The sequence below is a fragment of the Pseudoliparis swirei genome, chromosome 5 (genome assembly GCF_029220125.1).
Source record: "Pseudoliparis swirei isolate HS2019 ecotype Mariana Trench chromosome 5, NWPU_hadal_v1, whole genome shotgun sequence".
Classification (NCBI taxonomy): domain Eukaryota; kingdom Metazoa; phylum Chordata; class Actinopteri; order Perciformes; family Liparidae; genus Pseudoliparis; species Pseudoliparis swirei.
Genome location: NC_079392.1, coordinates 4,274,707 through 4,301,138, shown reverse-complemented (window position 1 = coordinate 4,301,138; position 26,432 = coordinate 4,274,707). Strand labels below are relative to the sequence as shown.

Below are 26,432 nucleotides of genomic sequence, written 5' to 3'. Positions count from 1 at the left end.
ATAGATTTCTCCCCCGCCACACCACCATCTAGAAACACAAGATGCTCCAAACCATTCACATAGTCCACCAGTCCTACTGGCAACTTCGTATCCACACAGCCATCTCTCAGTACTGCCAAGGGACCACGCACAGAATGTCCAAAAGCCAACTCACTAGGGCTAAAACCTGTACTCTCCTGTACAGCCTCCCTCGCAGCCAACATCAACCACGGAAGCCCCTCCCAGTCGCTATCCAGCTCAGCACAAAATCCACCCAGAAGAGACCCAAGGGTCTGGCGAAACCCCTCCAAGGCTCCCCGGCTCCCAAAGTGTCCACACCTACCATGCGCCACCTCCAAGACAAGATTGCGTACCCCAGTCGGCACCACAAGATGGAAAACCTCATTTCCCCCACAATCCTCACCAATGGGAAGCCATCCTCCGAACATCTCGTTCCGCAAGAAGTAGCCACTAACTGCACCATTCATCTCCGAAACGGGCAAAACTCGCTTAAACATTTCCCTCAAAGACGAATCCCCACCCCGCTGCTCCACGACCGCTCCGCGCGACAGTGACACAGGAAGCCCGGACAGAACCGGGACCTCCGACACCATCTCCACCGTGTCGACCAATGACATGGCAGGGTCTGACCTGCTCATAGCGAGCGTAAATACGCAGGACGGAAAAACCTTAGACAATACTCTGGAGCTCTCGTCAAACGTAGAATCAACCGGACAACATGTGATCACCGGTGCGGGAGGAGTGTCAGTCCAAACTCTACAACCAGCCAAGCCGTTGCCTAAAATAAAATGTATACCCTCAATAGGTAACGCCGGACGCACACCAACAGCTATCTCACCTTTCACCAGCGCACAGTCCAGCACCATCTTGTGCAAAGGAACCGGGAGAATCTTCAATCCCATCCCGCGACTGAGAACAAAGTCACCAGTGTCAGTTTCCTCAGACAAAGGCAAAACAGAGTCAATAATATACGAATCATAGGCCCCTGTATCTCTCAAGATTTTTATCGGGATCTTCACCTCACTTCCTAAAAGTGACACAAATCCACCTCGAATGAACGGAGCATAAGCTGCCAAAACACTGAGGTCACATGAGTGAGACGGAAGCTCCTCAGCCACGCAGCAGCCGGTAACTGTAGCCGCACAGGCAGAAGGCCTCACATCCCTGAGCCTAGACTGTAGCAAAGGACAATCTGCCTTCCAATGCCCCTCCTCTCGACAATAATTACAGGTATTACTATTGTCCACCCCAGATCTAAACCCTCCCACCTTCATTGAACGCATCTCCTGCACAGTTGCCTCAGAACCATTTCCCGTACACCCAAAACATTGCGACACTCTCTAAACCTGCTTTTATGAAGCAACATATACTCATCTGCTGACACGGCCGCATCAGCAGCAGTCACGCTTCTCCTCTCGATAATATACGTTGCAACACGATCTGGAAGGACATTTTTAAACTGCTCCAAAACCATCAACTCGCACAGATCTTCAAACGTAGCTACGTCGAGGGCAGTTAACCACCGCTTAAAGTGAATCGATAGGTCTCTCACCAACTCCACATACGTCTGACCTACTTTCCTCTTCAAGGATCTAAAACTTTGGCGATAGGCCTCTGGTACTAGCTCATAGATTTTGAGCACCGCAGCTTTTATCTTAGTATAGCTCGAACTGTCCTCCAGACTCAAAGTGGAATACGCTTCCTGTGCTTTCCCTGACAGGACACACTGAAGCATCAGTGCACAGTCCTCATCGAGCCAGTCTCTAGCCTTAGCTACCCGTTCAAATAGCAAAAAAAACGTGTCAGGGTCCCTCTCATTAAACGGTGGCAACCAGCGCAAATTACTCACATCCACGTGCTTCCCCCAGGCCTGGGCCCCGGTGGGCCCCGGTGGGCCCCGGCCGTCCCAGGACAACTTGCCATCTGCGATCAGAGACAAACGATATCTCTCCAGCTCTTGGCGGCTTCTCTCCATTTCTATCTGCTTACTATTCTCCAATTCCAGTTTACTCCTTTCATGTTCCATCTGTAACAGCAAAATCTCCTTTTGTTGCTCAAACGTTAGTCCATGAGTTCGAAAAGACAGCAGTAGAAACAGGGCCCGAATCTTTCCCCTCAGACAGAATTCCTCTCTCAATCAATTTTGACATTATAGCATCTTTGATATTCTCTTTGACACGTTTGTCCCCTTCAACCACCACCTTGTAATGATTTGCGATCCAAAGCAGCTGCTCTCTTGTGCACACATCCAGGGACTCCTGAGATGGAGAATCAACGAACGCCTCAGCCTCCGACATCTCAACTATTTACCAAGACGACCAACAAAAGCCACGTTTACCACCACGGCAGACTCAGACAGACCCTACAAAGTGAACACTCGTGCAATGAGGAATAACCCTCAACCTGGTGTAGAGTCTCCCTACTATCTAAGCTTGTCCCTAGTCTTCATGCAGCTACTTGTGGTGGGTATTTATGCACTGAAGACCGCTGGTTTAGCAGAGCGACTAGCAAGCTAGCAACTCCACAGACACCACGGCCATGCTCCCAAGCAAGCTTCAACCACGTTCGCCACAGCACAACAACAAACACCGCTCAACGAACCCAACAGGGAACGTTGCTACGCCTACCAGGGGAAACTCCACACCACTTACGCACAGAGCAACCTGCAATCGTGATCCGGACCCACCGCAGCATAAATGTAACAAACCTCCTCGAATACTGAAGAGCAAAGACTACAATAAATATCGTAATTTACGGAGTAGCTCAAACCCAAAACCTCAAATCCCACGAGCGGCACAAACAACAAATGAATGCCCTGGAAAGTGCTCAACCAAATATTTGCATATATGCGCCACGTACCGCTAGGTTACGACGTAAACCCACCGTAAGAACACTTTTTACCGTGTCGTTGCCGCAAATGCTGCAAGCAAACAAATTCAACAGCCTACCGCTACATGTTCCCAAATCACCTACTGCACACGGGAAAAAGCTGGACGAGCCCCCAATTTGTCACAACCCGGTTCTTAGGGCATGGCAAATATGGCGCGGACACAGCATTAAATTAAGGAAAAGGTGTTTATTTAACGTAATAATGGAACACAACGTAGTGAGGTGTGGCAGTCAGTAACATCAGTAGTGTCCATGTGCATGGGTGTGTGAAGGAGTGTAAGTGTTGTCAGCCAAACCAAAGGAAACCAACAGCTAAGGAACCAACAGCAAAGGAACCAGAGTCCCAACCACGACCACCACTCCACCTGTGAGGAGAACAACGCGCCCCGCACAGTGTGGATCAAGGCCTTTATGCCCTCCTGCTCTCGGACCAGGTGTTCTGCATCCGGCAATCACTCACCTAAGGACACGATTAGTGATTAGACACGGGGACCGTCACAGTGTGTTTACATGTCACACTGTACATCAGAGTAATTGGCCCGGTGTGAGTTGAGTGTGAGTTCATCCACACACAAAGTGTGACCGGCTCCCCCCCCCCGCTCCCCCCTCGCTGTGATGGTTTATTCTCTTTATAACGGCGTCGGCTCAGAGGCTCGTAAACATGTGGAAGTTGCAATTATCCCCAAAACAACATAGACAAAGTGACTTTCCCCTTTTCTCCTCCGCTCTCTCCACTGGTTACCGGTGGCTGCTCGCATCCGCTTCAAAACACTGGTCCTGGCGTACCGTGCTCTAGACGGATCGGGCCCCGTCTACATCCGGGATATGGTCACACCGTACACCCCGGCACGTTCGCTCCGCTCGGCAACAGCCAACCGACTTGTGACTACTGCACCTCGAGCTAATCACTCGAAATCCAGACTGTTTGCTGTCCTGGCTCCTCAGTGGTGGAACGAGCTCCCCACTGACATCAGGACAGCAGAAAGTCTCTACATCTTCCGTCGGAGACTGAAAACACACCTTTTCCGACTATATCTGGATTAAAACACAGATTAGCACTTCAGTGGCACTTAGATAGCACTTACTTATGGTACTTTTGTAGTTCGACTATGTTGAGGAAATGTTACTTCCTGTATTCTTGTTGTTCTTAGTTTGTACTCTTGGTTGAAATGCACTTATTGTAAGTCGCTTTGGATAAAAGCGTCTGCTAAATGACATGTAATGTAATGTAATGTAATGTGCTGCATGTGTTGTTTTTGCATATATGTGAGAAATGGGTTTAATTAAATGTTCTACCTAGCTGGGGCTGGTGTGTGTGTGTGAGGGGGGGGGGGGGGGATTAGACCCCCAGAAGTACCATCAATTTCTTCCCCTGGCTTCCAAACAGAGAGAACAACATCATTTTTACTCATTATCCTCTTGTACAATGCTCAGAGTGTTGGGGATAGCAGTGTGTGTGTGAAGTGGACACACAAAAATGTGCCTTCCCTGAGTGTGTGTTGTGCATCCACATGTGTCGGCGTGTGAATTATGTATTCATGTAACAAACCGCACACAGACACACATCATCCACTTCAGAGCAAATCAATCTCCTCTCTCGGTTTGTGATTAACGACCATCTGTTGTCCTGTAAAAAAATACAAAATAATAAAGACAGTCTGCTTTTATCAATCAAATCATTCCAATAAAGTGTATTTTGTATCATCGTAACATATTTTAAATGTGGCTATTATGTTTATGAATAAAAGTAACAGCAATAAAACCTATAAACACTCCATAGAGATGCTTTTATTTTGAAAATACCCCTGCTGGTCCAGTTCAGCTCTATTGGGACATATATATTGTCTTATATCTGGTTTGTTAACACTTTGGCATGAATGACAAGCTAATATATCCATCCATCCATTATCAATACCGCTTATCCTCATGAGGGTCGCGGGGGCGCTGGAGCCGATCCCAGCTGACATAGGGCGAAGGCAGGGGACACCCTGGACAGGCCGCCAGTCCATCGAGGGCACATATAGAGACATACAACCATTCACTCTCACATTCACACCTATGGGCAATTTAGAGATCAATTAACCTGCTGCATGTCTTTGGACTGTGGGAGGAAGCCGGAGAACCCGGAGGGAACCCACGCTGCCACGGGGATAATATGCAAACTCCACACAGAAGGACCGCCTCGACCGGGAATTGAACCCACGGCCCTCTTGCTGTGAGGCGACAGTGCTAGCCACTACACCACCGTGCAAGCTAATATATATATATATATATATATATATGGTATGTATATATAATAAATATATATAAATATATATATATGTTCATTATATATATATATTTATATAAATATATATAATAAATATATATGTATGTATATATGTATATATATATATATTTATATATATATACGTTCATTCGTTCTTATAGTTGCTTAGTTTCATGTTAGTTTCATATACATGTTTATTTCCATTCATAGGTACCGAGCATAAATATACTGCCATTATTAATATAATCTATACAGTGCCCTTACAAAATTATATTAACATTCATGTCACAGTTTAGTTTTTAAAATTAATAATCTATCAAATCTCTGAGAAAAATCACAGAGCAAATTTACAGCTCTAATTAATTAGTGACAAAAATCTGTCAAATCCGAGTCCTCAATGTGCTCAGGCAACCGCAAAGACAAAACAAATACTGGAGAGAGAAGAATTCAAAGTCTATTGATAGCAGCTCGTCGTCCCTGAGGAAATCTAGCAGGTGAACAAGGTTATGAAATAATACAGAGGACGGATGTGGAAGCAGAGATCATACACACATGATTATCTCATTACATTCAGAAATACAGACAGTGTTGCCCAGTAACCTTTTATACATATATATAAATATATACATATATATATATATATGTATATATAAATATATATGTATAAATATATATATATATGTATATATATATATGTATGTTTATATATAAATATATATGTATATAAATGTATATTTATATATATATATATATAATAGTTGCACACTAAGAAGTTAAGTACATTTAACATTTCTACCTTTCGTCAAAGTCACATTACATTTACTTGAGTGCAATATTCTAATATTCTATCAATGCCAATAATATAATAATATAACACTAATAATATAACACTGATGAGTCCGTTTAGCATAATGTGTATTTTTACTTTTGACACGTTTTTTTTCTCAAAAAGTGTGATAAATTTATTTTCTATAGTGTGATATTACAACTTAAGTAAATGTTATACTTTACGGGCTAATGTTTTGTCATTATTTTATTAATTTGTTCACCCCTCATCACTCCTGAGTTGCAGGTCTGAGAAGATCCTCAATCATATGCTAAAGAGCCCGTTGTTCTCCCTCAGTTCGTGTGTTCTTACCACAGAGTAACACCACCACCTGCTGGCCACTACATGTTACTACATCATTTAACGGCTTTGGAGTTGAGGAGCACTTTTACATTAGCGTCAGTATTTATGTATTTACTTTGTTGGATATATAAATATATATCAAAGAACCTATGAAGGTGTCTCAAAGATCCTTCAACAAATGGTTCTTTAAGGCCCCATTTCTGGTTCCACAAAGAACCTTTTAAACCAGGGTTCTTTTAAAGAGCCATGTCCTAAAGAGTTCTTCAAAGAACCTATAATGGTGTCAAAGAACCTTAAAAAATGGTTCTTTAAAGCACCATTTCTGGTTCCACAAAGAACCTTCACAATTGGTTCTTTAAAGCACCATTTCTGGTTCCACAAAGAACCTTTCAAACCAGGGTTCTTTAAAGAACCATTTCCTTAAAGAGTTCTTCAAAGAACCTTTAATGGTGTCTCAAATGAAAGAATGGTTCTTCAGTAGGAGATGGTTCTTTGTAGAACCACACAGCCTTTTAAAGAACCATTCAATTTCATATTTTCTGTGTGTACATATATCTGTCTTTTCTTCATTTTTTATCATATATTTTTTTCTCCCCTTTTTATTCTTTTTGTCATTTACAATAATTTATTTTTTATTCGGTGAAAATGAAGAAAATCTGTAAAAAAAAGAGTAAAAAAACCAACAAGTGAATTCTTCATATTTATTTATTTAGAAGTAGTTCTCTGCCACACACATGTCTGTTGTACAAGGAATATTACAGAGAGGTACATGTTTTTACATTGGACTCTTGCCTTGTAGCTTTGGGCAGTGGCCAATCTGCTTCATAGTTTCCCCCACGAGTGTCAAAGGTCGTATTATATGACCACACCGCACACACTCAAACACCTCGTCCACGTCGCACATGTACTACACACCACTCAACCAATCAGAGAGCAGCGGAATAATCACATCATCAGGGAACGCTCGGCATCCTTTCCAATCATTCAAATTCCCCTCTGACGCAACCACTGGATTATTGGTCCATGCATACGTAAGTATACTATACTGTATATGGTAAAAAATATAGCATTTGGAATAAATACTTGTATCGTTTATAGAGAAAAACTGTCAGACAATACTTGTATATATTTTTTCCCAATATTGTATGTACATGTATTTCGATTACTTTACAGGAACAAATGAAACAATATACTTTATATATATATAAATAATGGTATATAAATACGCATATATATATATAAATACATATAAATACATTTATATTTATATGTATATAAATATATATATATATATATATGTATATAAATACATATATATATAAATACACATATATAAATATTTATTTATATGTAGAAGTATATATAAATAAATATATATGTATATATAAATGTATATATAGATATATATATAAATAAATATATACAAACATATAAATATATATGTATATAAATAAATATATATAAATATATGTATATAAATATATATATACTGTATATATTTATATTTATATATATATGTATGTATATATTCAACCTCATGTGAAACTGATTTGATTTCACTTCTTTGGTGTTGAGCCAGTGATGACACCGTATTACATCTGCGGTCACACTGGATTACACACACACACACACACACACACACACATAGATGTGATTTACTTTAAGACTTAATACACAGGCACGGAAGACCAGATATACCAGATATTTCACACAGCACAGACCGGATCATCCTTTTAGCTGTCTGACACACGGGAAGCTACACGGACTCTAATGCACGTCAATACACAGACGATACAGAAGTGATCAGAAGTGATCAGATTTCAGAGTCCAACGAAAGTATTTCTGAACCCTGTGTGAGGAAATCGGTGCTACTCTGTGTGACTAAGCCACTGTTGGAAACATCCCATCGTTGAGTAGAAGCAGTCCCTGTATGGACTCTTATATAACCAACATACCTTCTATACGTGAATCTACATTTACCATATAAAATAAAGTGTGTGTGTGGGAATAAGAGAGCGTCGGAGCATCCGTGGTAAGATGACGCTGCGCTATAGATGCTGTCGGCATGGCAACGCCTGGACCAAAACGCTCTCCTCTTTTTAGAGGGTGATGTGCTATCTGGAGTGTGAATGCAGACTGGAACTTCATAGATATCACATTTTGGCAGTTGTTAGAATAAGTGGTATTCACCTTTTTTGAATTCCTCCTTTAGTAACCCCCCCCAGAAAACCCCATCAGACAGGAAGCTGCATTAAAGTTCTCTTCTCTCAGAGACTAAATATTAGAGTATCCAGTGTTTGTGGAGCTTGAATCATATAAATAAAGACACAAAAATAAGCAAATCTCTCATAATTCCATAATATGAAAGTGCACTGGACTAAATTGCTGTAGCACCTTTTTCAAGCTTTGATTTAAAAGTCAACTTTTCAAAATGATGAAGTCTCGTTACGTCCTAAACACTCCTCTAGATGCTTGTTTCCTAGAGCTGCACCCAATAAGTCAAATATCTTTCGTTGGACCTAATAAGTCAAATATCTTTCGTTGTTTTTCATCCTTTTCACATGTTGAATGACTCATTTTCCAAGAATCCTATGATCCATCTCAGGTTGAAAGTCAGGCTTTTGTGAGTCTTTGTGGATTTTTGTCAATTAAATCAATGAATTGATTCGTCAGCAACATCATGAGCGTTTTCTCTTCTTTCTAAGATTTTTGGTCAACTTCCTGCATACCTGCTGGACATGTTGGGGTTTTCTATAGGGGGTCACTGAAGGTGTGTAAACATTGAATTGGACCAGTAAACTCCTCTTTAAAGTTTCTTTTCAAGCTTCAATTAAAAAGTCAACTTTTCAAAACATATATAGTTATGTCCTTCTCTTGTTTCCTAGAGCTGCACTCCTTTACTCTTAGTCAGATATCTTTTTTATATTACTTATTTCCAAGCATCCTATGATCTCACCTCTGGGAAACAACCGATTTAAAGTCAGGCTTTTGTGTGAGTCTTTGTGGATTTGTGCAGATCTTTCAATTAAGTCAACTAAAGACAGCCCTAAAGTTATTGATCCCGTTGTTTTCTGTCCACTTCCTGCATACCTGCTGGATATTTGGGGGTTTTCTGCAGGGGGGGGGGGGGGGGGTCACTGACGGGGAAGCTGTGAAGTTGTAAACATTGAATCAGACCAGTAAGCTCCCAGTCTAAAGTTTCTTGAGGAATACGGGTGTGCGTTTGTGGAGGAACGGAAGAAGACGTCCACAAAGTATCTTATTTAAATGTAATATACGGTCCTCTGAACAATTTTTCTGGTTTAAAAGTTAGTATTTTATAAATATCGCTTCTTTTTTTCCCATTCCTTTTGGTTTTAACGTATTATTTTTTGAAATATGAGCCAGTGTGAGTCACTTGAAGACGGATCAGATCTTTGTAATCAAGATGAAGTGTCTTCAGTAAACAACATGCAGCCTCATCCCCTCTGTTAGTCCGCGTGGTCGATGCCGCTGCGACTTCCACTCGCCACATTTAGTTTTTACTGGAATGTTTCGGAGCCGACTCGACATTCATTGTGCATCCTGTAGCCGCCGCAGACAAGATCTGATTGGAAAACGAGCAGGGCGAACATTACATCATATGGGACGGAGAGAGGGGGGGGGAGAGAGAGAGGGAGAGATAAGAGTGAGATGAGAGAGAGGACATGGAAAGAATGTGAGAGATAGAGAGGGAGAGAGGACATGGAAAGAGAAAGATAGAGAGAGAAATCAGAGAGAGATGAGAGAGAGGACATAGAAAGAGAGAGATGAGAAGACATGGAAAGAGAAAGAGAGAGATGAGAGAGAGATGAAAGAGAGAGGACATGGAAAGAGAGCGAGAGAGAGAGATGAGAGCGAGACGAGAGAGAGAGGACATGGAAAGAGCGAGAGAGATAGAAATAGAGAAAGTAGATGGAAAGAGCGAGAGATAAATGAGAAAGAGAGCAAGAGAGAGAGATGAGAGGAAAGAGAAAGAGAGAGAGATGTTAATCATTAAACTGACAGTATTACAACATACTGTAGTTTCGTCAGCCAGCCACTAGGGGGGCTAACTGTATTGGCATGCGGCACCTTCTGAACTCTACAATCTTCTTATATCTTCTGGTGATGTTGTGGTTATAAAAAACTAATTTATTTTGTGTCCCAACAGAAAACATGTCGTCTCCAAATAAACGTTTTTTTTGTTTTGTTCAATAATTCACCCAAAAACATCATTACTATGGCAAAAACAAGACAATAAATATTGTCAAATATCCACTGAATAAAGGTGACATTCCACCAGACTTTCTATTCTATAATATAATTTTTTTGATAATTCACACTTTTGGATATATATGTATGTATATATATATATATATATATATATATAACAAAACAAAACAAAAACAAAAATATATATATAGTTTCTTAGAGAGGACTGTTTACACAATAAAACACCATAAAAAAAGTGCAGTAGAAAATACAGTTACTGGTACTGGTGTTCTCAATATTGTCCAAATATGAAAATAATAATGCCACCGCCATGACAGGAAGGAAAAAAATAGAAATGATGTCATATTTAATATCATATATATTTGAAAAGGTAGATAATGTGCTTAGTATTTTGCTTCTCTGAAGAGCTAAATGTTAAAGGAGCAGCAGCCTGCCGGAGCGTCTCTTCGTCCTCTCGCCGGAGCGTCCTTCCCTGCTGCTCCTATCATGTATCCTCACCGTGTCTCCTAGGCTGTCAATCACGCTTGTCACCACGGCAACGCCTCATCATCAAAAATCGACCGAGCCTCGTTTTGCCGTCTGTCGGCCGATTGGTTGAATGCAGCGAATCCATAAACACCCACGGAGCGCGTTGGCAGAGGTGTGGAAGAATAAAAAATGTGTGCGTCTCCGAGGTTTAGTGTAGATTAAGATGTTCACACACTCTGTGACTCTTCATTCTGGTCACATGACATCTATTGCTTCTGTCCATCCTGGAGAGGGATCCTCCTCTGTTGCTCTCCTGAAGGTTTCCTCCTCTTTTTTTCCCCCGTGAAAGTTTTTTTTCTTCTATTTCTTGGGAGTTTTCCCTGATCCCATGTGAGGTCAAAGGTCAGGGATGTCGTACGTGTACAGGTTGTAAAGCCCTCCGAGGGCAAATTTGTAATTTGTGATATCGGGCTATATAAAATAAACAAATTGAACTGAATAGATTCAAGGTTAACCCGAGTTTATCCACTTTTTGTATTTTCACTGGTCATACTGAGTCTCGTAGGGTGTCGTCGTGCCTTTAATTCAATTCCTTTCCCCTCTAACAGAAAACTGATGGGTGTCAGGGTGCGGCCCGGTTCAGAGGAGGTCCGATGTACACGAGGCCTCGGAGGCTCTGGGGTCAGCTCGGGCCTTCAGAAGGTCAACTATCACCTGGTGGGAGGCGGCTTCTGCCACCGTCACCGCTGTCTGTCCATTCTGGGGGTGAAAAAACAGAAGAAAACGTCACAGTTATCAACCGAAAGGCCATCGCAGTGACTCCTCTCATCCTGATGGTGGCAGAGTTGTGTTGCTCCACATTACCTCAACGCTGCCTTTACTACTGAGCTGTAAACATCATTTGTCCCCCTTTTTTTCCCAGTAAAAGCTATTTTTTCTATTTTTGTAAGTTTTTTTTCCTGATACGATGTGAGGTCAAAGGTCAGTCATCAAATTCGTAATTCGTGATCTTGGACTATATCAAATAAACTGACTTGACTTGAACATCTCAGATATGTGTTGCCGTCTCATGCTGGTTCCTCGGGGCCGCGCTTTACTCCCAATCATCACAAATAATAATGCTCCATCACATCTTGGTAAAGTTTTGAGATTGGCAGCGTGAGCTCGACCCTAAATATAAGATTTAAGAAGGAAGAACGTTGCCCTATAAAGCTGTTTGTAACTCGCTGCATCATTGTTACGCCGTTTCCTTTTTATTCTTTCCATCAAAGTCTCAATATTAGAGATTAAAGCAAACTAGAATAGTCAATGCTGCGTACAGAGAGAGACCTCCTGTCTCAGGGGCGGACACACACATCTCAAAACTCCTGTGTATTATAGTTTGTGTATATTCCACAGACCGTTTGACTTACTTGCATTTCAATTTTAAATTGCTTGCATGTCTGACAAGCTTTCAATATGAGGCACGCCCATGTGTTGTCATGGAGTGACACACAAATAATCTACCAGAGGCCCCTGTATAGATGAATATCCATGTGATAAAAATAAAATCCAGGTCAAAGAGAACACTTGCACTGAAGACTCCTCGTGATTTAGGGGCTAACATCGCATCCTCTGGAGTCCCATCATGCTGAACTGTGCTTTTATTTTATTTATTTTATTTATTTTATTTATTTTATTTATTTATTTCATTCATTTTTTTATATTTTTTTTATTGAATTATTGATTGATTTTATGTGTTAGTTTTAATAGTTTTATTTCATTAATTTCATTTATTTTATTTATATGTATTTAACCAGGAACAGCCTCATTGAGTTTCCTGGCCAGCACATTAAACAAAGTTTCAGACAAACAAAATAAAACACAAACAATAAAAAAAGAAGAAAGAAAAGTATTTTTTTGGATCACAGCGTGAGTGAAAACCAAAAATAAGACTCCAGTCGTCACGTCCCAGTTCACACGCCTCGGCTTCCCGATAATGCTCGACCGTTACAGTCGCGTCGGATGCAGCAACACGTTTCATACGGAGTGGTAACACTCGTTTCCTTTGTGATCCAAGACTCAAAAAGCTCACAGTTTGACGCCGGCGTGGAGGCGGGGCTTATGAACTGCGGCAGTATTGCAGTCGTGTCATGGCGTTCTCTGACTGCTGCGGAGGAGAATCGACCATCCAGAGAAATCAATAATGTACTCGGTTGAACAATCAATCCACAACGTGTGGGCCACACAGCCACCGGACCGGGCAACCGATGCCGAGTGATGTGTGTGTGTGTGTGAGCCACCGTGACCCCTGTGACCTTGGACCAGCAGGCGGATAACTAGGCGTTTGAATTAGGGTTCATACACATGTTGACCATGACCTTTCAACGACCTTTCCATAACCTTTAAACCAAATTTCCATGACCAAATATTTGGTGAAAATGACACAAATGAATGAGAGACAATAGTTTGATTAAAAAAGACAAACATATTGATAGAAATGCGTATTATTTTAATCAAACTGCGTAAATTAAAATATTAATATAACAAATTCCCATGAGTTGAAATTTTTTTTGGAATATAAACATTTTTTCAAAGGACTTTTCCAGACGTGGAAATACCTTCTTTTTTTTATTCCATGACTTTTCCAGGTTTTACATGACCGTACGATTCCTGTACTGCAGATTCAGGGTTCATACACATGTTGACCAATGGATTTCCATGACCTTTCCATGACCTTTCCATAACCTTTAAACACAATTTCCATGACCAAACATGTTGTGAAAATGACACAAATGAATGTGTTTGATTAAAAATGAAAAAATATTGATATAAATGTTTATTCTTTTAAACAAACTACGTAAATGAAAATATGAATAGAACTAATTTCCAGGACTTCTCCTAAATGTTGGGGATTTAAATTATTTTCAAGGAACTTCCCAGGCCTGAAAATAACAATTTTGACTTTTCCAGGTTTTCCATGACCGTACGATTCCTGTACTCTATGTTCAGGGGTCATACACATCTTGGCCAAGGATTTACATGACCTTTCCATGACCTTTCCATGACCTTTCCATAACCGTTAAACCAAATTTCGATGACCAAACATTTTGTGAAAATTACACAAATGAATGAGAGACAATAGTTTGATTAAAAGAATAAGTGTTGATATAAATGTCTATTCTTTTAATCAAATTGCGTAAATGAACATGTGTATATGACTTTTCCAAAACTTTTGTGATTTACATTTTTTTCAATGACTTTTTAAAAAAGATTCCATGACTCAATGTTAAATGAAGCCGTGATCACCTCAGAGAGCACATTTAAATCTCATTTAAATCTCATTTAAATCTCGTTTGAACTTCGCGGCGTGGCGTGTACCTTGTCCGCGAGGCCGGTGTGGCAGCGCCCCGTCTCCAGCAGCATGCGGACGATGTTGGTGTGTCCGTGCTCGCTGGCGCACATCAGGGCCGTGGAGCCCTCGCGGTCCTGGGCGTTCACGTCCGCGCCGCGGCTCAGGAGCAGCTTCACCATGGCGACGCGGCCGTGGCTCACCGCCAGCATGAGCGCCGTCTGGCCCGCCTGGAGAGAAAGAGCTAAGAGAGTTGGCTCAATCCTTTTTATCTGGACTGTGTTTCATCGGCTCATGCTGCGTTCACAACAAAAACGTAATATATATATATAGAAATATATATATATGATCTTATTGTTATCATTCACGAGGGCGTTAGATGTTCCGATGTTTTGTGTGACGTCCTCAACAAGTATGAAGCAGAACTAGCGGTTAGTTCTTCCGTGGTGGATGAAGGAAATGATAACTGTTTCCACGGAGATAAGCCACAGAGATAAGCCCCGCCCCCTCTGAGGCGCGAATCATCAAGCGAGTAAACTCACGCGAATACGACTTTTTTGTGTGAACGCAGCATTGAAACATTTCCTAAAATACACAGATTTTCCCAGAGGAGTTATTAAATCCCCCGACTGAAATACAACTTCATGTACAACTACAACAACAACAACAACAACAACAACAACACATCAAACAACAGAGCAAATCCTTCAATATTCAGTCGGTTTAGTGGACCCAATGATTCAGTGCAGGCATATGTTTCTATATGTAGATATAAATATGTATATATACTGTATATATATATATATATATATATATATATATTACCTGTCTGGAGCATGCATTGACGTCTCCCAGTCTCAGCAGTTGTTGCGCAACCTCCAGGTCATCGGAGCTCTCGGCAGCCGTCAGTGCGCCGAGCATCACGGGGGTGTAGCCGGCCTTGTTCACATTGTCCGTCTCACAAAGACCTGAACGCACAAATAAGTTCTGAATAAGTAAAAGAGGGAATTTCATCTCATTTGTGTGTGTGTGTGTGTGTGTGTGTGGTTGCCTCTCACCAGTGTCCAGCAGCAGTTTGACCACGGGGAAGTTTGAATGCGACACACTGTAGTGGAGCGCCATGTTCCCGTTGCCGTCGGTCAGGTTCACCACGTAGGGCAGCAGAGTGGGCGTGGTCAAGCCCACTCGCCTCAGGTACGATCTGACGGTGTCCACCTGCGACTCCTTCTGGCTGGAGATCTTGAACCACTCCTGGTAGAGCACCATCAGAACCTGGCGCTGGGGAGAGAGAGGGAGGAGTCAACCGATAGAAAGCACCCGGCAGCTTTTTTGTTGTTGTGTGTTTCATCAATTTGTTTATGTTGTTGAGCAGCTTGCATTTTCTGCCTACGGAACGGCCCTTTAAAGCACATAAATCCAGTCAGTGAAGTCAAAGAGCTCTGACACAACATCGAGAAAGAATCTGAAGCATTTTACCTAAAGGAAAAATATTTTTTTACACAAACAATTTTTTTTTACTCAACAACATTGATTTATTTACTCAAAAACATTTATTTCATTACTCAATATCATTTATTTTTTTATTAAAATTTTTTTTTTCATATAAAAACATTTAAAAGATGTACTCAAAAATATATTATTTTTTTTCTCAAAAACATTAATTTCTTTACACCAAAAGCATTTTTTTCTTCCTTAAAAATATTTTTTGTACATCTTTTTTTATTTTTGCAGTCACATATTTTTTTTCAGTCAAATCAGATTTGATTAAGTACATAGAAAATAAAATAAATAAAAGTATATGGTTAAAATGAATTTTTCGACAGCCGAAATAAAAGTCTTACCATTTCTTTGTCTGGTGATGAAACCTCTTCCATTCGGTCTTTAACATAGAGGCAGGCGTCGATGAAACCCTGGTCAACCTTCTCCCTGCACACAAAGACCAGGTGGCACCATCTTTATTTATTTTCATCCCATCCCCAAACAATTTTTCAAAAAGCATTTTTAATTTTCATAAAAAATGTAAAACGAAAACACCCCAAAATCTGTTCTTTCCCTAACATATGGCCAGCATGTGTCTCCATCAGTTACTGTGTACATATTGCCAAAGGTAACATATCCCTTTATCGGACAAGTGCTGAGTGACGAGTTAATATAAGTCCCGCCTTCTCTCACAGGGGCCCCGTCTACTGTCTGGCCCGGGGGCCTCAACCCCGTCTGCATACCTGAGGCCGATGAGTGACGGTCAGTGACAGGAAGGACAGCACTGCTGGTTAATGGCTTTGTGTTGTGGACGCCCAGCACTGGGGGGTGGAGTGTGTGCTGTGAGGAGCAAGTTGTTCTCGCTTGTGCTGGCACACACAGTGATGTCCGTGGAGACTAGTGTGCATGTAAAGTGTGTGTGTGTGTGTGTGTGTGTGTGTGTGTGTGTGTGTGTGTGTGTGTGTGTGTGTGTGAAACAGAGGCTTATCGTGTGAACCTGTGCGATATATTAAGAGGTAAGTGGGGGTTGTACGAAAGTGTAAGTAGGTATGATTGTGTTTTAATTGGACGTATGTGTGTACGTTTAGGTGTGTGTGTGTGGGTGTGTTTGTGTGTGCATGTGTGTTTGGGCGGCGGGGGCGGTATATTGAAGCGTCATTCAGACTTATATATATACATTTATATATACAGTATATATATAAAAATACGAATGTATAAATATAATTATATATATATGGAAATACATATAAATATAAATATAAATATATATAAATATATAAATATATAAATATATATATATAGAAATATATATGGAAATAAAAAAATATATATACATAAAAATATGTATATAGAAATATATATATATATATACGGAAATATATATATACATAGATATATACATAGAAATATATATAGAGAAATATAAATTATATATATATCATGCTTTGTGACATAAAAAAAAAAGGATTCACTAGCCTTTAAAAATAAATAAAAACTTGCCCCATGCACTTTCCACTATGAATAACATCTGTACGGGCCACAGACAGAAGCCGGTGCTGACCAATCCCAGTTAATGGGTAACCATCTGTCTCTTTCCAGGCTCCACAGCTACGACGTCCCCCCTGACTGGGATGAACCAAGCTTCCCCGTCGCTCTCACCCTTCAGCCTGCTCCTCCAGGAGCTCCTGGCTGCCCCCGATGTCCAGAAGGCCTCGCTCAGCCTCCTCCTCTGCAGCCACGGCACCTCCTCCCTCAGCGGAGACCTCCGCATCCTCCTTCTGCTCCGTCGCCGCTCCCTCCTCACTCGACTTGTCTTCTGGCTGAGGCTCCGCCTCTTTTTCCTTCTGGACCTCCGGTTCCGAGCTTTCTACCTCTTCTTCCTCCACCTCCTCTACCTCCTCTACCTCGACCTTTGACTTCTCATCACCGCTGGACTCTTCGCTGGACGTCGACTCGTAGCTGGAGGTGGACACAAAGCAAGTAGACATGCACAATTTTCATAGAGGCATAGACACAAAAAATCATCATGGCTGCCCTCAAGGGGTTGGAAGTGAAACATAGTATAAACTACTCCCATATGTATGGTTAAATAACTCTCTTTGCATTTCATTATTGAATATTTGACTGTAGAAATATTATACATAAGAACATTTCTCTAATAAATCCATTTCATTTGAAACCTTCAAAATAAAAGCACAGGATATTTTTCTCACATTTCTTGAAGAAAAAGGTGATCATATGTCTCGAAAGCCGCCACGGGCCACATAAAATGACGTGGCGGGCCGCGAGTCGGCCCCCGGGCCTTGTCTTTGACACCTGTGATCTAGAATAAAGCTTTTGTATCCTCCTAATGAATACCTAAAGGGGAGCTAAAGAGTGAGAAAATAAATGATAGTTTAACAGATATCCATCTGTAAATGATGCAGGATGGACAACGGTTGGTCTGTCGTTGGCTTAGGAACATTTAACTAATTAAAGTTACGTGTACACAGAAATTAGACACGGATACAGAAGCAGCCAAATCAATAAAAGACCTAAGCAGCTAAAAACTAATAGGGAAGCCGATAAGTCAACAGAGGCCAAGGCTGGATGAACACAAACAGATCGTTATCCTCGAGACCCGGAGACCTCGAGACCCGGAGACCTCGAGAGACGGAGACCTCGAGAGACGGAGACCTCGAGAGACGGAGACCTCGAGAGACGGAGACCTCGAGACCCGGAGACCTCGAGAGACAAAGACCTCGAGACCCGGAGACCTCGAGACCCGGAGACCTCGAGACCCGGAGACCTCGAGAGACGGAGACCTCGAGACCCGGAGACCTCGAGAGACGGAGACCTCGAGAGACAAAGACCTCGAGACCCGGAGACCTCGAGACCCGGAGTCCTCGAGACCCGGAGACCTCGAGACCCGGAGACCTCGAGAGACGGAGACCTCGAGACCCGGAGACCTCGAGAGACGGAGACCTCGAGAGACAAAGACCTCGAGACCCGGAGACCTCGAGACCCGGAGTCCTCGAGACCCGGAGACCTCGAGACCCGGAGACCTCGAGAGACGGAGACCTCGAGAGACGGAGACCTCGAGAGACAGAGACCTCGAGAGACAGAGACCTCGAGAGACGGAGACCTCGAGACCCGGAGACCTCGAGAGACGGAGACCTCGAGAGACGGAGACCTCGAGAGACGGAGACCCGGAGACCTCGAGAGACAGAGACCTCGAGAGACGGAGACCTCGAGAGACAGAGACCTCGAGAGACAGAGACCTCGAGAGACGGAGACCTCGAGACCCGGAGACCTCGAGAGACGGAGACCTCGAGAGACGGAGACCTCGAGACCCGGAGACCTCGAGAGACGGAGACCTCGAGACCCGGAGACCTCGAGACCCGGAGACCTCGAGAGACGGAGACCTCGAGACCCGGAGACCTCGAGAGACGGAGACCTCGAGAGACGGAGACCTCGAGACCCGGAGACCTCGAGAGACGGAGACCTCGCGGAGACCTCGAGCAGAGACCTCGAGACCGGAGACCTCGAGACGGAGACCTCGAGACGGAGACCCGGAGACCTCGAGGACGGAGACCTCGAGACGGAGACCTCGAGCGGAGACCTCGAGAGACAGAGACCTCGAGGCGGAGACCTCGAGACCGGAGACCTCGAGAGACGGAGACCTCGAGAGACGGAGACCTCGAGGCGGAGACCTCGAGACGGAGACCTCGAGAGACGGAGACCTCGAGACAGAGACCTCGAGAGACAGAGACCTCGAGAGACAGAGACCTCGAGAGACGGAGACCTCGAGAGACGGAGACCTCGAGAGACGGAGACCTCGAGAGACAGAGACCTCGAGACCCGGAGACCTCGAGAGAGAGACCTCGAGACGGAGACCTCGAGGCGGAGACCTCGAGACGGAGACCTCGAGACGGAGACCTCGAGACCGGAGACCTCGAGACAGAGACCTCGAGAGCGGAGACCTCGAGACGGAGACCTCGAGACCCGGAGACCTCGAGACCCGGAGACCTCGAGACCCGGAGACCTCGAGAGACAGAGACCTCGAGAGACGAGACCTCGAGAGACGGAGACCTCGAGACCCGGAGACCTCGAGACCCGGAGACCTCGAGAGACAGAGACCTCGAGAGACGGAGACCTCGAGAGACGGAGACCTCGAGAGACGGAGACCTCGAGACCCGGAGACCTCGAGAGACAGAGACCTCGAGAGACGGAGACCTCGAGAGACGGAGACCTCGAGAGACGGAGACCTCGAGAGACAGAGACCTCGAGACCCGGAGACCTCGAGAGACAGAGACCTCGTGAGACAGAGACCTCGAGACCCGGAGACCTCGAGAGACGGAGACCTCGAGAGACAGAGACCTCGAGACCCGGAGACCTCGAGAGACGGAGACCTCGAGACAGAGACCTCGAGACCCGGAGACCTCGAGAGACGGAGACCTCGAGAGACAGAGACCTCGAGACCCGGAGACCTCGAGACCCGGAGACCCGGAGACCTCGAGACCTCGAGACCCGGAGACCTCGAGAGACAGAGACCTCGAGACCCGGAGACCCGCAGACCTCGAGACCCGGAGACCTCGAGACCCGGAGACCTCGAGAGACAGAGACCTCGAGACCCGGAGACCCGGAGACCTCGAGAGACAGAGACCTCGAGACCCGGAGACCTCGAGACCCGGAGACCCGGAGACCTCGAGAGACAGAGACCTCGAGACCCGGAGACCTCGAGACCCGGAGACCCGGAGACCTCGAGAGACAGAGACCTCGAGACCCGGAGACCCGGAGACCTCGAGAGACAGAGACCTCGAGACCCGGAGACCCGCAGACCTCGAGACCCGGAGACCCGCAGACCTCGAGACCTCGAGACCCGGAGACCCGCAGACCTCGAGACATCGAGACCCGGAGACCTCGAGACCCGGAGACCTCGAGACCCGCAGACCTCGAGACCCGCAGACCTCGAGACCCGGAGACCTCGAGAGATGGAGAACTCGAGAGACGGAGACCTCGAGAGACGGAGACCTCGAGACCCGGAGACCTCGAGCGTGACACGATGTCGGCACACATGTCCAACACATCCTTCACACAGTGAAACATACACATGAAAATCCATTGGCATGTTTGCACACTCACATACGCAAGCTTGGACAAAACCCGACTCTGTTCGCTGTGTGTGTGTAGGTGTGTGTGTGTGTGTGTGTTCATTTAAATGTATCATGAAGGAACCTCTGTGAGGCCAACGATCAGATAAGTCTGAATGCCACTGATTCATGCTTATTTGAAGGCACACACACACACACACACACACACACACCACAAGAGGCGTTCAGGGGCCACAGCATTCTCTGGATTCCAGAGGAGCTCAAGATAGGGTTCGACTATCCAGAGAGAATAAATGCAAACAGCAGCCCACTTCCTGTGTGTGGGCCGGAGACTAAAGATAGTCAAAGAAAATATTGTTGCCTGACATGTTTTTGTCTCATTATTAAATATCATCTGTAACATTGAGATGCAACAAATATTAAGTGTCAAGAACAAGAGATAAACTAGATGTGGACCTTCTTATTTAACTTATTAATGGTTATATATATAACGAGCATCTCAAAACAATATCCATGAATGATAATTCATTCTGTGTGTGTGTGTCTATACGGGTGATTCATGTTATAAACTGTAACACCAGACACCTGCACCTATAATCACAGCAGCCAGAAAGAAGAATCTCTCTCTCACACACACACACACACACACACACATACACACACACAGACACTCACACACCGCATCAGAAAACGCCGACATAAGCATGCTTGCACAAAGCACTGAGGTATCTCAATACTGACACAAATATGCAGACTCATCACATAAAGTACACACATTCACACACATTCACACACATTCACACACATTCACACTGCCAGTAGCAGCAGTGAGGTCAGAGTCGGGGCAGTGTGTCTTCCGGTGAGACGAAGCAGATGTGTGAAACACAGCTGGACTCGGTTCACATGGGCACCGTGGTCAAACTCGGACAACTTTACACATTTATTTGAAAACTCTGGAAATTGGAAGAATTTCTTTGAATTTTCTCGAGATGAAATAGAACATAGCGTTCAAGTTACGCTGCAATAACGTCCACAGCGGGATTCATGAAGGTTCATTCCTCAGAAGGAAACGTTAATGGACTCTCGGTTTAAAATGCACAGGAACAGAAGTGAAACAGAAATGAAGAGAGGGATGAGGAAGAAGACGTTACCCTCCATTCACCCCGACGAACTTCAGGTTCTTCTTGGCGCCCTTGTTCCCTTGCTTGTTAGCAACACCATCTTTCTTCATGATTGATTTGAGACCTGGTGGACAGGAGGACAGAGAGGGGAGGGGGGAGGGGGGGGGAAATGAATTAGTGTTTGCGTGTTTTGTGTGTGTGTGTGTGTGTGTGTGTGTGTACACAATGCTGAAAATATTCATACTCTGTAATCATTCCCAAAACCTGTCACACAGGATAAATAATGGTTCTTAAATGGTTCTTTAAAAGGCTTTGTGGTTCTACGAAGAACCATTACCTAATGAAGAACCATTGTTTCATTTGGGACACCTTTATAGGTTCTTTGAAGAACTCTTTAAGGGAATGGTTCTTTAAAGAACCCTGGTTTGAAAGGTTATTTGTGGAACCAGAAATGGTGCCTTGAATAACCATTTTTTAAGGTTCTTTGAGACACATTTATAGGTTCTTTGAAGAACTATTCAAGGAAATGGTTCTTTAAAGAACCTTGGTTTGAAAGGTTCTTTGTGGAACCAGAAATGGTGCCTTAAAGTATAATTTTTTTAAGGTTCTTTGAGACATGTATAGGTTATTTAGAGAACTACTGAAAGAAATGGTTCTTTAAAGAACCCTGGTTCGAAAGGTTCTTTATGGAACCAGAAATGGTGCCTTAAAGAACCATTTTGTAAGGTTCTTTGGGACACCTTGATAGGTTCTTTGAAGAACTCTTTAAGGAAATGGTTCTTTAAAGAACCCTGGTTCGAAAAGTTCTTTGTGGAACCAGAAATGGTTCTTCTATGGCATCCCTCTGAAGAACCATTTTCGGTTCCAGATGGCACCTTCATGTTTCTGTGTGTGTGTGAGCGATTCAGATCTTTCACCCTTTGTGTCGAGGTCTGACTCTGTTAACTACACAACTGAGTCATTACACCTCGAGCCATCGCCAGATTGCATATTTTATTCCGCTCTTTAAATTATCTTTATTAAGATGGTTTGATTGCTCCTCTCAACCAACATCATTATCATTCCCCAACTGTCCAAACGGATTAAGTCGAGTGAAATGAGAGTTTATTACAATCCGACCTTTGTAGGATTATAATAAACTGAAGGGCAAAAGAGTCTTCTGACAGAAACATAACACCAGCTGTTGGAAAGCAGAACAGTCGAATGAGGAAGTTGCAGACTTGCAAATTTTAGGAAAAATAGGTGAATGAATGTGTATGGCAACCAGGGGGTCACGGGATGTTTTAATGAATATGAAAATAATGTCAAACACGCCTGGTCTTTGCAGGTCTCGGATCTTTTCTGATCCGATTGAACCCCTCCGGGAGGTTATGGACGAACGCGTTCAGCCTCCTGTGGAATATGTGTCACCTCCCTTTACAACAGTTACTGCAATTCAATTAAATTCAGTTTATTTTGTATAGCCCAATATCACAAATTATGAATTTGCCTCAGACGGCTTTACAATCTGTACACATACGACGTCCCTGACCTCACATCCGATCAGGAAACAGTAACGACACACTCTGAAATTCAAAAAAATCACAAATAATATCTTCGTCTTTCAATCGCAGAAGAAAAAGATCTTCTGGCAGAAAGAGGGAAGCTAGAGCCTCGTTTGTATCCTTCAGGTAAAGGCAACAATAATATAACTGTGAGTGAACAGCATCTCACTGTCAATGCCAAGTTAGCGAGAGCTCATTAAGTGAAGAAGATTTTCGCAAGAGAGAAGAACTCGTTCAAGATTATGACCTTCAGACTTTTCAAAAAGGAAATGAAGACTTTCCTCTTTCATAGTCTTATAGTTCGGGCTGAATCAGGTTCACCTGGTCCCGCCCCTAGAGATGCTGCTATAGGCTGATAGGCTGCTGGGGGACGTTTTAGGATACACTGAGCACCTATCTCCTCTTCTCTCTCCTTATGGATGTTTTAGGATACACTGAGCACCTATCTCCTCTTCTCTCTCCTTATGGATGTTTTAGGATACACTGAGCACCTATCTCCTCTCCTCTCTCCTTATGAATGTTTTAGGATACACTGAGCACCTATCTCCTCTCCTCTCTCCTTATGGATGTTTTAGGATACACTGAGCACCTATCTCCTCTTCTCTCTCTCCTTATGGATGTGTTAGGATACACTGAGCACCTACCTCCTCTTCTCTCTCCTTATGGATGTTTTAGGATACACTGAGCACCTATCTCCTCGCCTCTCTCTCCTTATGGACGTTGTAGGATACACTGAGCACCTATCTCCTCTCCTCTCTCCTTATGGATGTTTTAGGATACACTGAGCACCTCTCTCCTCTTCTCTCTCCTTATGGATCTTTTAGGATACACTGAGCACCTATCTCCTCTCCTCTCTCCTTATGGATGTTTTAGGATACACTGAGCACCTATCTCCTCTTCTCTCTCTCCTTATGGATGTTTTAGGATACACTGAGCACCTATCTCCTCTTCTCTCTCCTTATGGATGTTTTAGGATACACTGAGCACCTATCTCCTCTCCTCTCTCCTTATGGATGTTTTAGGATACACTGAGCACCTATCTCCTCTCCTCTCTCCTTATGGATGTTTTAGGATACACTGAGCACCTATCTCCTCTTCTCTCTCTCCTTATGGATGTTTTAGGATACACTGAGCACCTATCTCCTCTCCTCTCTCCTTATGGATGTTTTAGGATACACTGAGCACCTATCTCCTCTTCTCTCTCCTTATGGACGTTGTAGGATACACTGAGCACCTATCTCCTCTCCTCTCTTCTTATGGATGTTGTAGGATACACTGAGCACCTCTCTCCTCTCCTCTCTCCTTATGGATGTTTTAGGATACACTGAGGACCTATCTCCTCTTCTCTCTCTACTTATGGATGAATTTCCATCTCTCCATCACACATTACAAACTCTGCTTCCTCCCCGGAGTCTTTGTGCCTTCACGTCTCGTCGGGTCATAGGGACGTTTTAGCATACACTGAGCATCTACCTCCTCTTCTTTCCTTCCTTATGGATGAATTTCCATCTCTCCCTCGCACATTACTAACTCTGCTTCCTCCCCGGAGTCTTTGTGCCTTCACGTCTCGTAGGGTCCAATAGACCCGGCTGTGTCTGATGCCTCCTGCCACGGCCCTGCTGATGCACATTTGGTAATTTGTGATATCGGGCTGTATAAAATAAAGTGAATATAATTTAATTGAATCAGATCGATCGACTGTCGCAGTTATTTTGTCCCTCTGAAGTATTTCCAGGCCCGACGTACACGGGTCAAGATTATCGACCGCCAACACGAGACACACGGCCGTGACATTGTCGGGTCCTACTGATGTCTGTAACGGCCTTATAATCGATGGCGCATTGGCCTCTGTGCTGACTCCCTTTGGCTCTTCACCCGGCACGGCTGCCCCGGCTGAGCCCGACAGCGAGACACAGCGCGGAGGCTCCGTCATGTTTTATGCAGGGACACGAGGATGTGGTTTTGAGCCAGATTCCACCAGAAGGGAAAGATCCCAGCCACCAGCAACCACCTAAGAGTGCGTTTGGATCCTGACATTCTCTCCGGAGAAAATAGCAGCAGAACATATTTGGCATTTCGATACACCCTCCATCTTCTGATAGATTAAACACGGGTGTCATTTAACCTCGCCTCACTGTGCATGAGATGTTTCACTCAACCCACTTGAGTCTATGATGACTGGGTTGAGTAAAAGTTCTCAATGCAACAGGAGAAGTTTCGGTTTTTCAATACCTAGTAAAAACGCACATCTGGTTTAAAGAAGTCGGACTTCGAGGATGTTGAACGCAACCTCAGAGAAACTTCAGAGTGCACACACTGTACACACACACACACATCACTTAAAACCACTTCGGTGTTCTGCCCTCCCAACACTGAACTTGAAATGAACTCTCAAGATAAAATCTGTGTGTACATGTGTGTGTGTGTGTGTGAGTGTGCTTGAGAGTCCATTTGACTGTGTAAGTAAAGTGCTTCTTCGCATATGTGTGCACTTATCTGTGTGTGTTAGTGTGCACTGCGTGAAGCATGAAATAAGTACTTGATATATATGCACGGTGGTAATTGGATGTTATGTCACGAGGGCTTTGCAGCATGTGATTGTCTATCTTTAAAAACACAAGATGTGTTATGCTGCCACCATTCATGATTAGAGCATGATATCATGATGCGGTTTGCAGTTTTCTACTTTACTTTACCTTGTATTACATTATATTTACCGTAATACAATGCATGTATAAATATAAAAGACGGTAAACGGGCTGTGCAAAGAAAAGCTTTAAAAAAAACGATAACATAATTAATATGAACGAACTCGAAGGCGAGGGAGACATTTTCCTCTGACATTAATTTGGTTGAGTATTAGAGGGTGGATGTGA

General features: G+C 43.5%; 1 protein-coding gene across 2 annotated transcripts in view; it reads right to left on the bottom strand.

The window, feature by feature from the left end:
• Positions 1 to 10,849: 10,849 nt before the first annotated feature.
• Positions 10,850 to 26,432, bottom strand: part of kank4 (KN motif and ankyrin repeat domains 4) — a 66,733-nt gene continuing 51,150 nt past the window's right edge. For both annotated transcript variants that reach the window (XM_056415161.1, XM_056415162.1), the window contains exons 4-10: positions 22,043 to 22,136; positions 17,458 to 17,757; positions 16,161 to 16,245; positions 15,378 to 15,597; positions 15,145 to 15,287; positions 14,349 to 14,549; positions 10,850 to 11,747 (exon numbers count right to left, since the gene is read on the bottom strand). In XM_056415161.1, the coding sequence (XP_056271136.1) occupies positions 11,628 to 11,747; positions 14,349 to 14,549; positions 15,145 to 15,287; positions 15,378 to 15,597; positions 16,161 to 16,245; positions 17,458 to 17,757; positions 22,043 to 22,136 (1,163 nt within the window). In that variant the 3' untranslated portion in view covers positions 10,850 to 11,627. The remainder of the gene's footprint in view (positions 11,748 to 14,348; positions 14,550 to 15,144; positions 15,288 to 15,377; positions 15,598 to 16,160; positions 16,246 to 17,457; positions 17,758 to 22,042; positions 22,137 to 26,432) is intronic.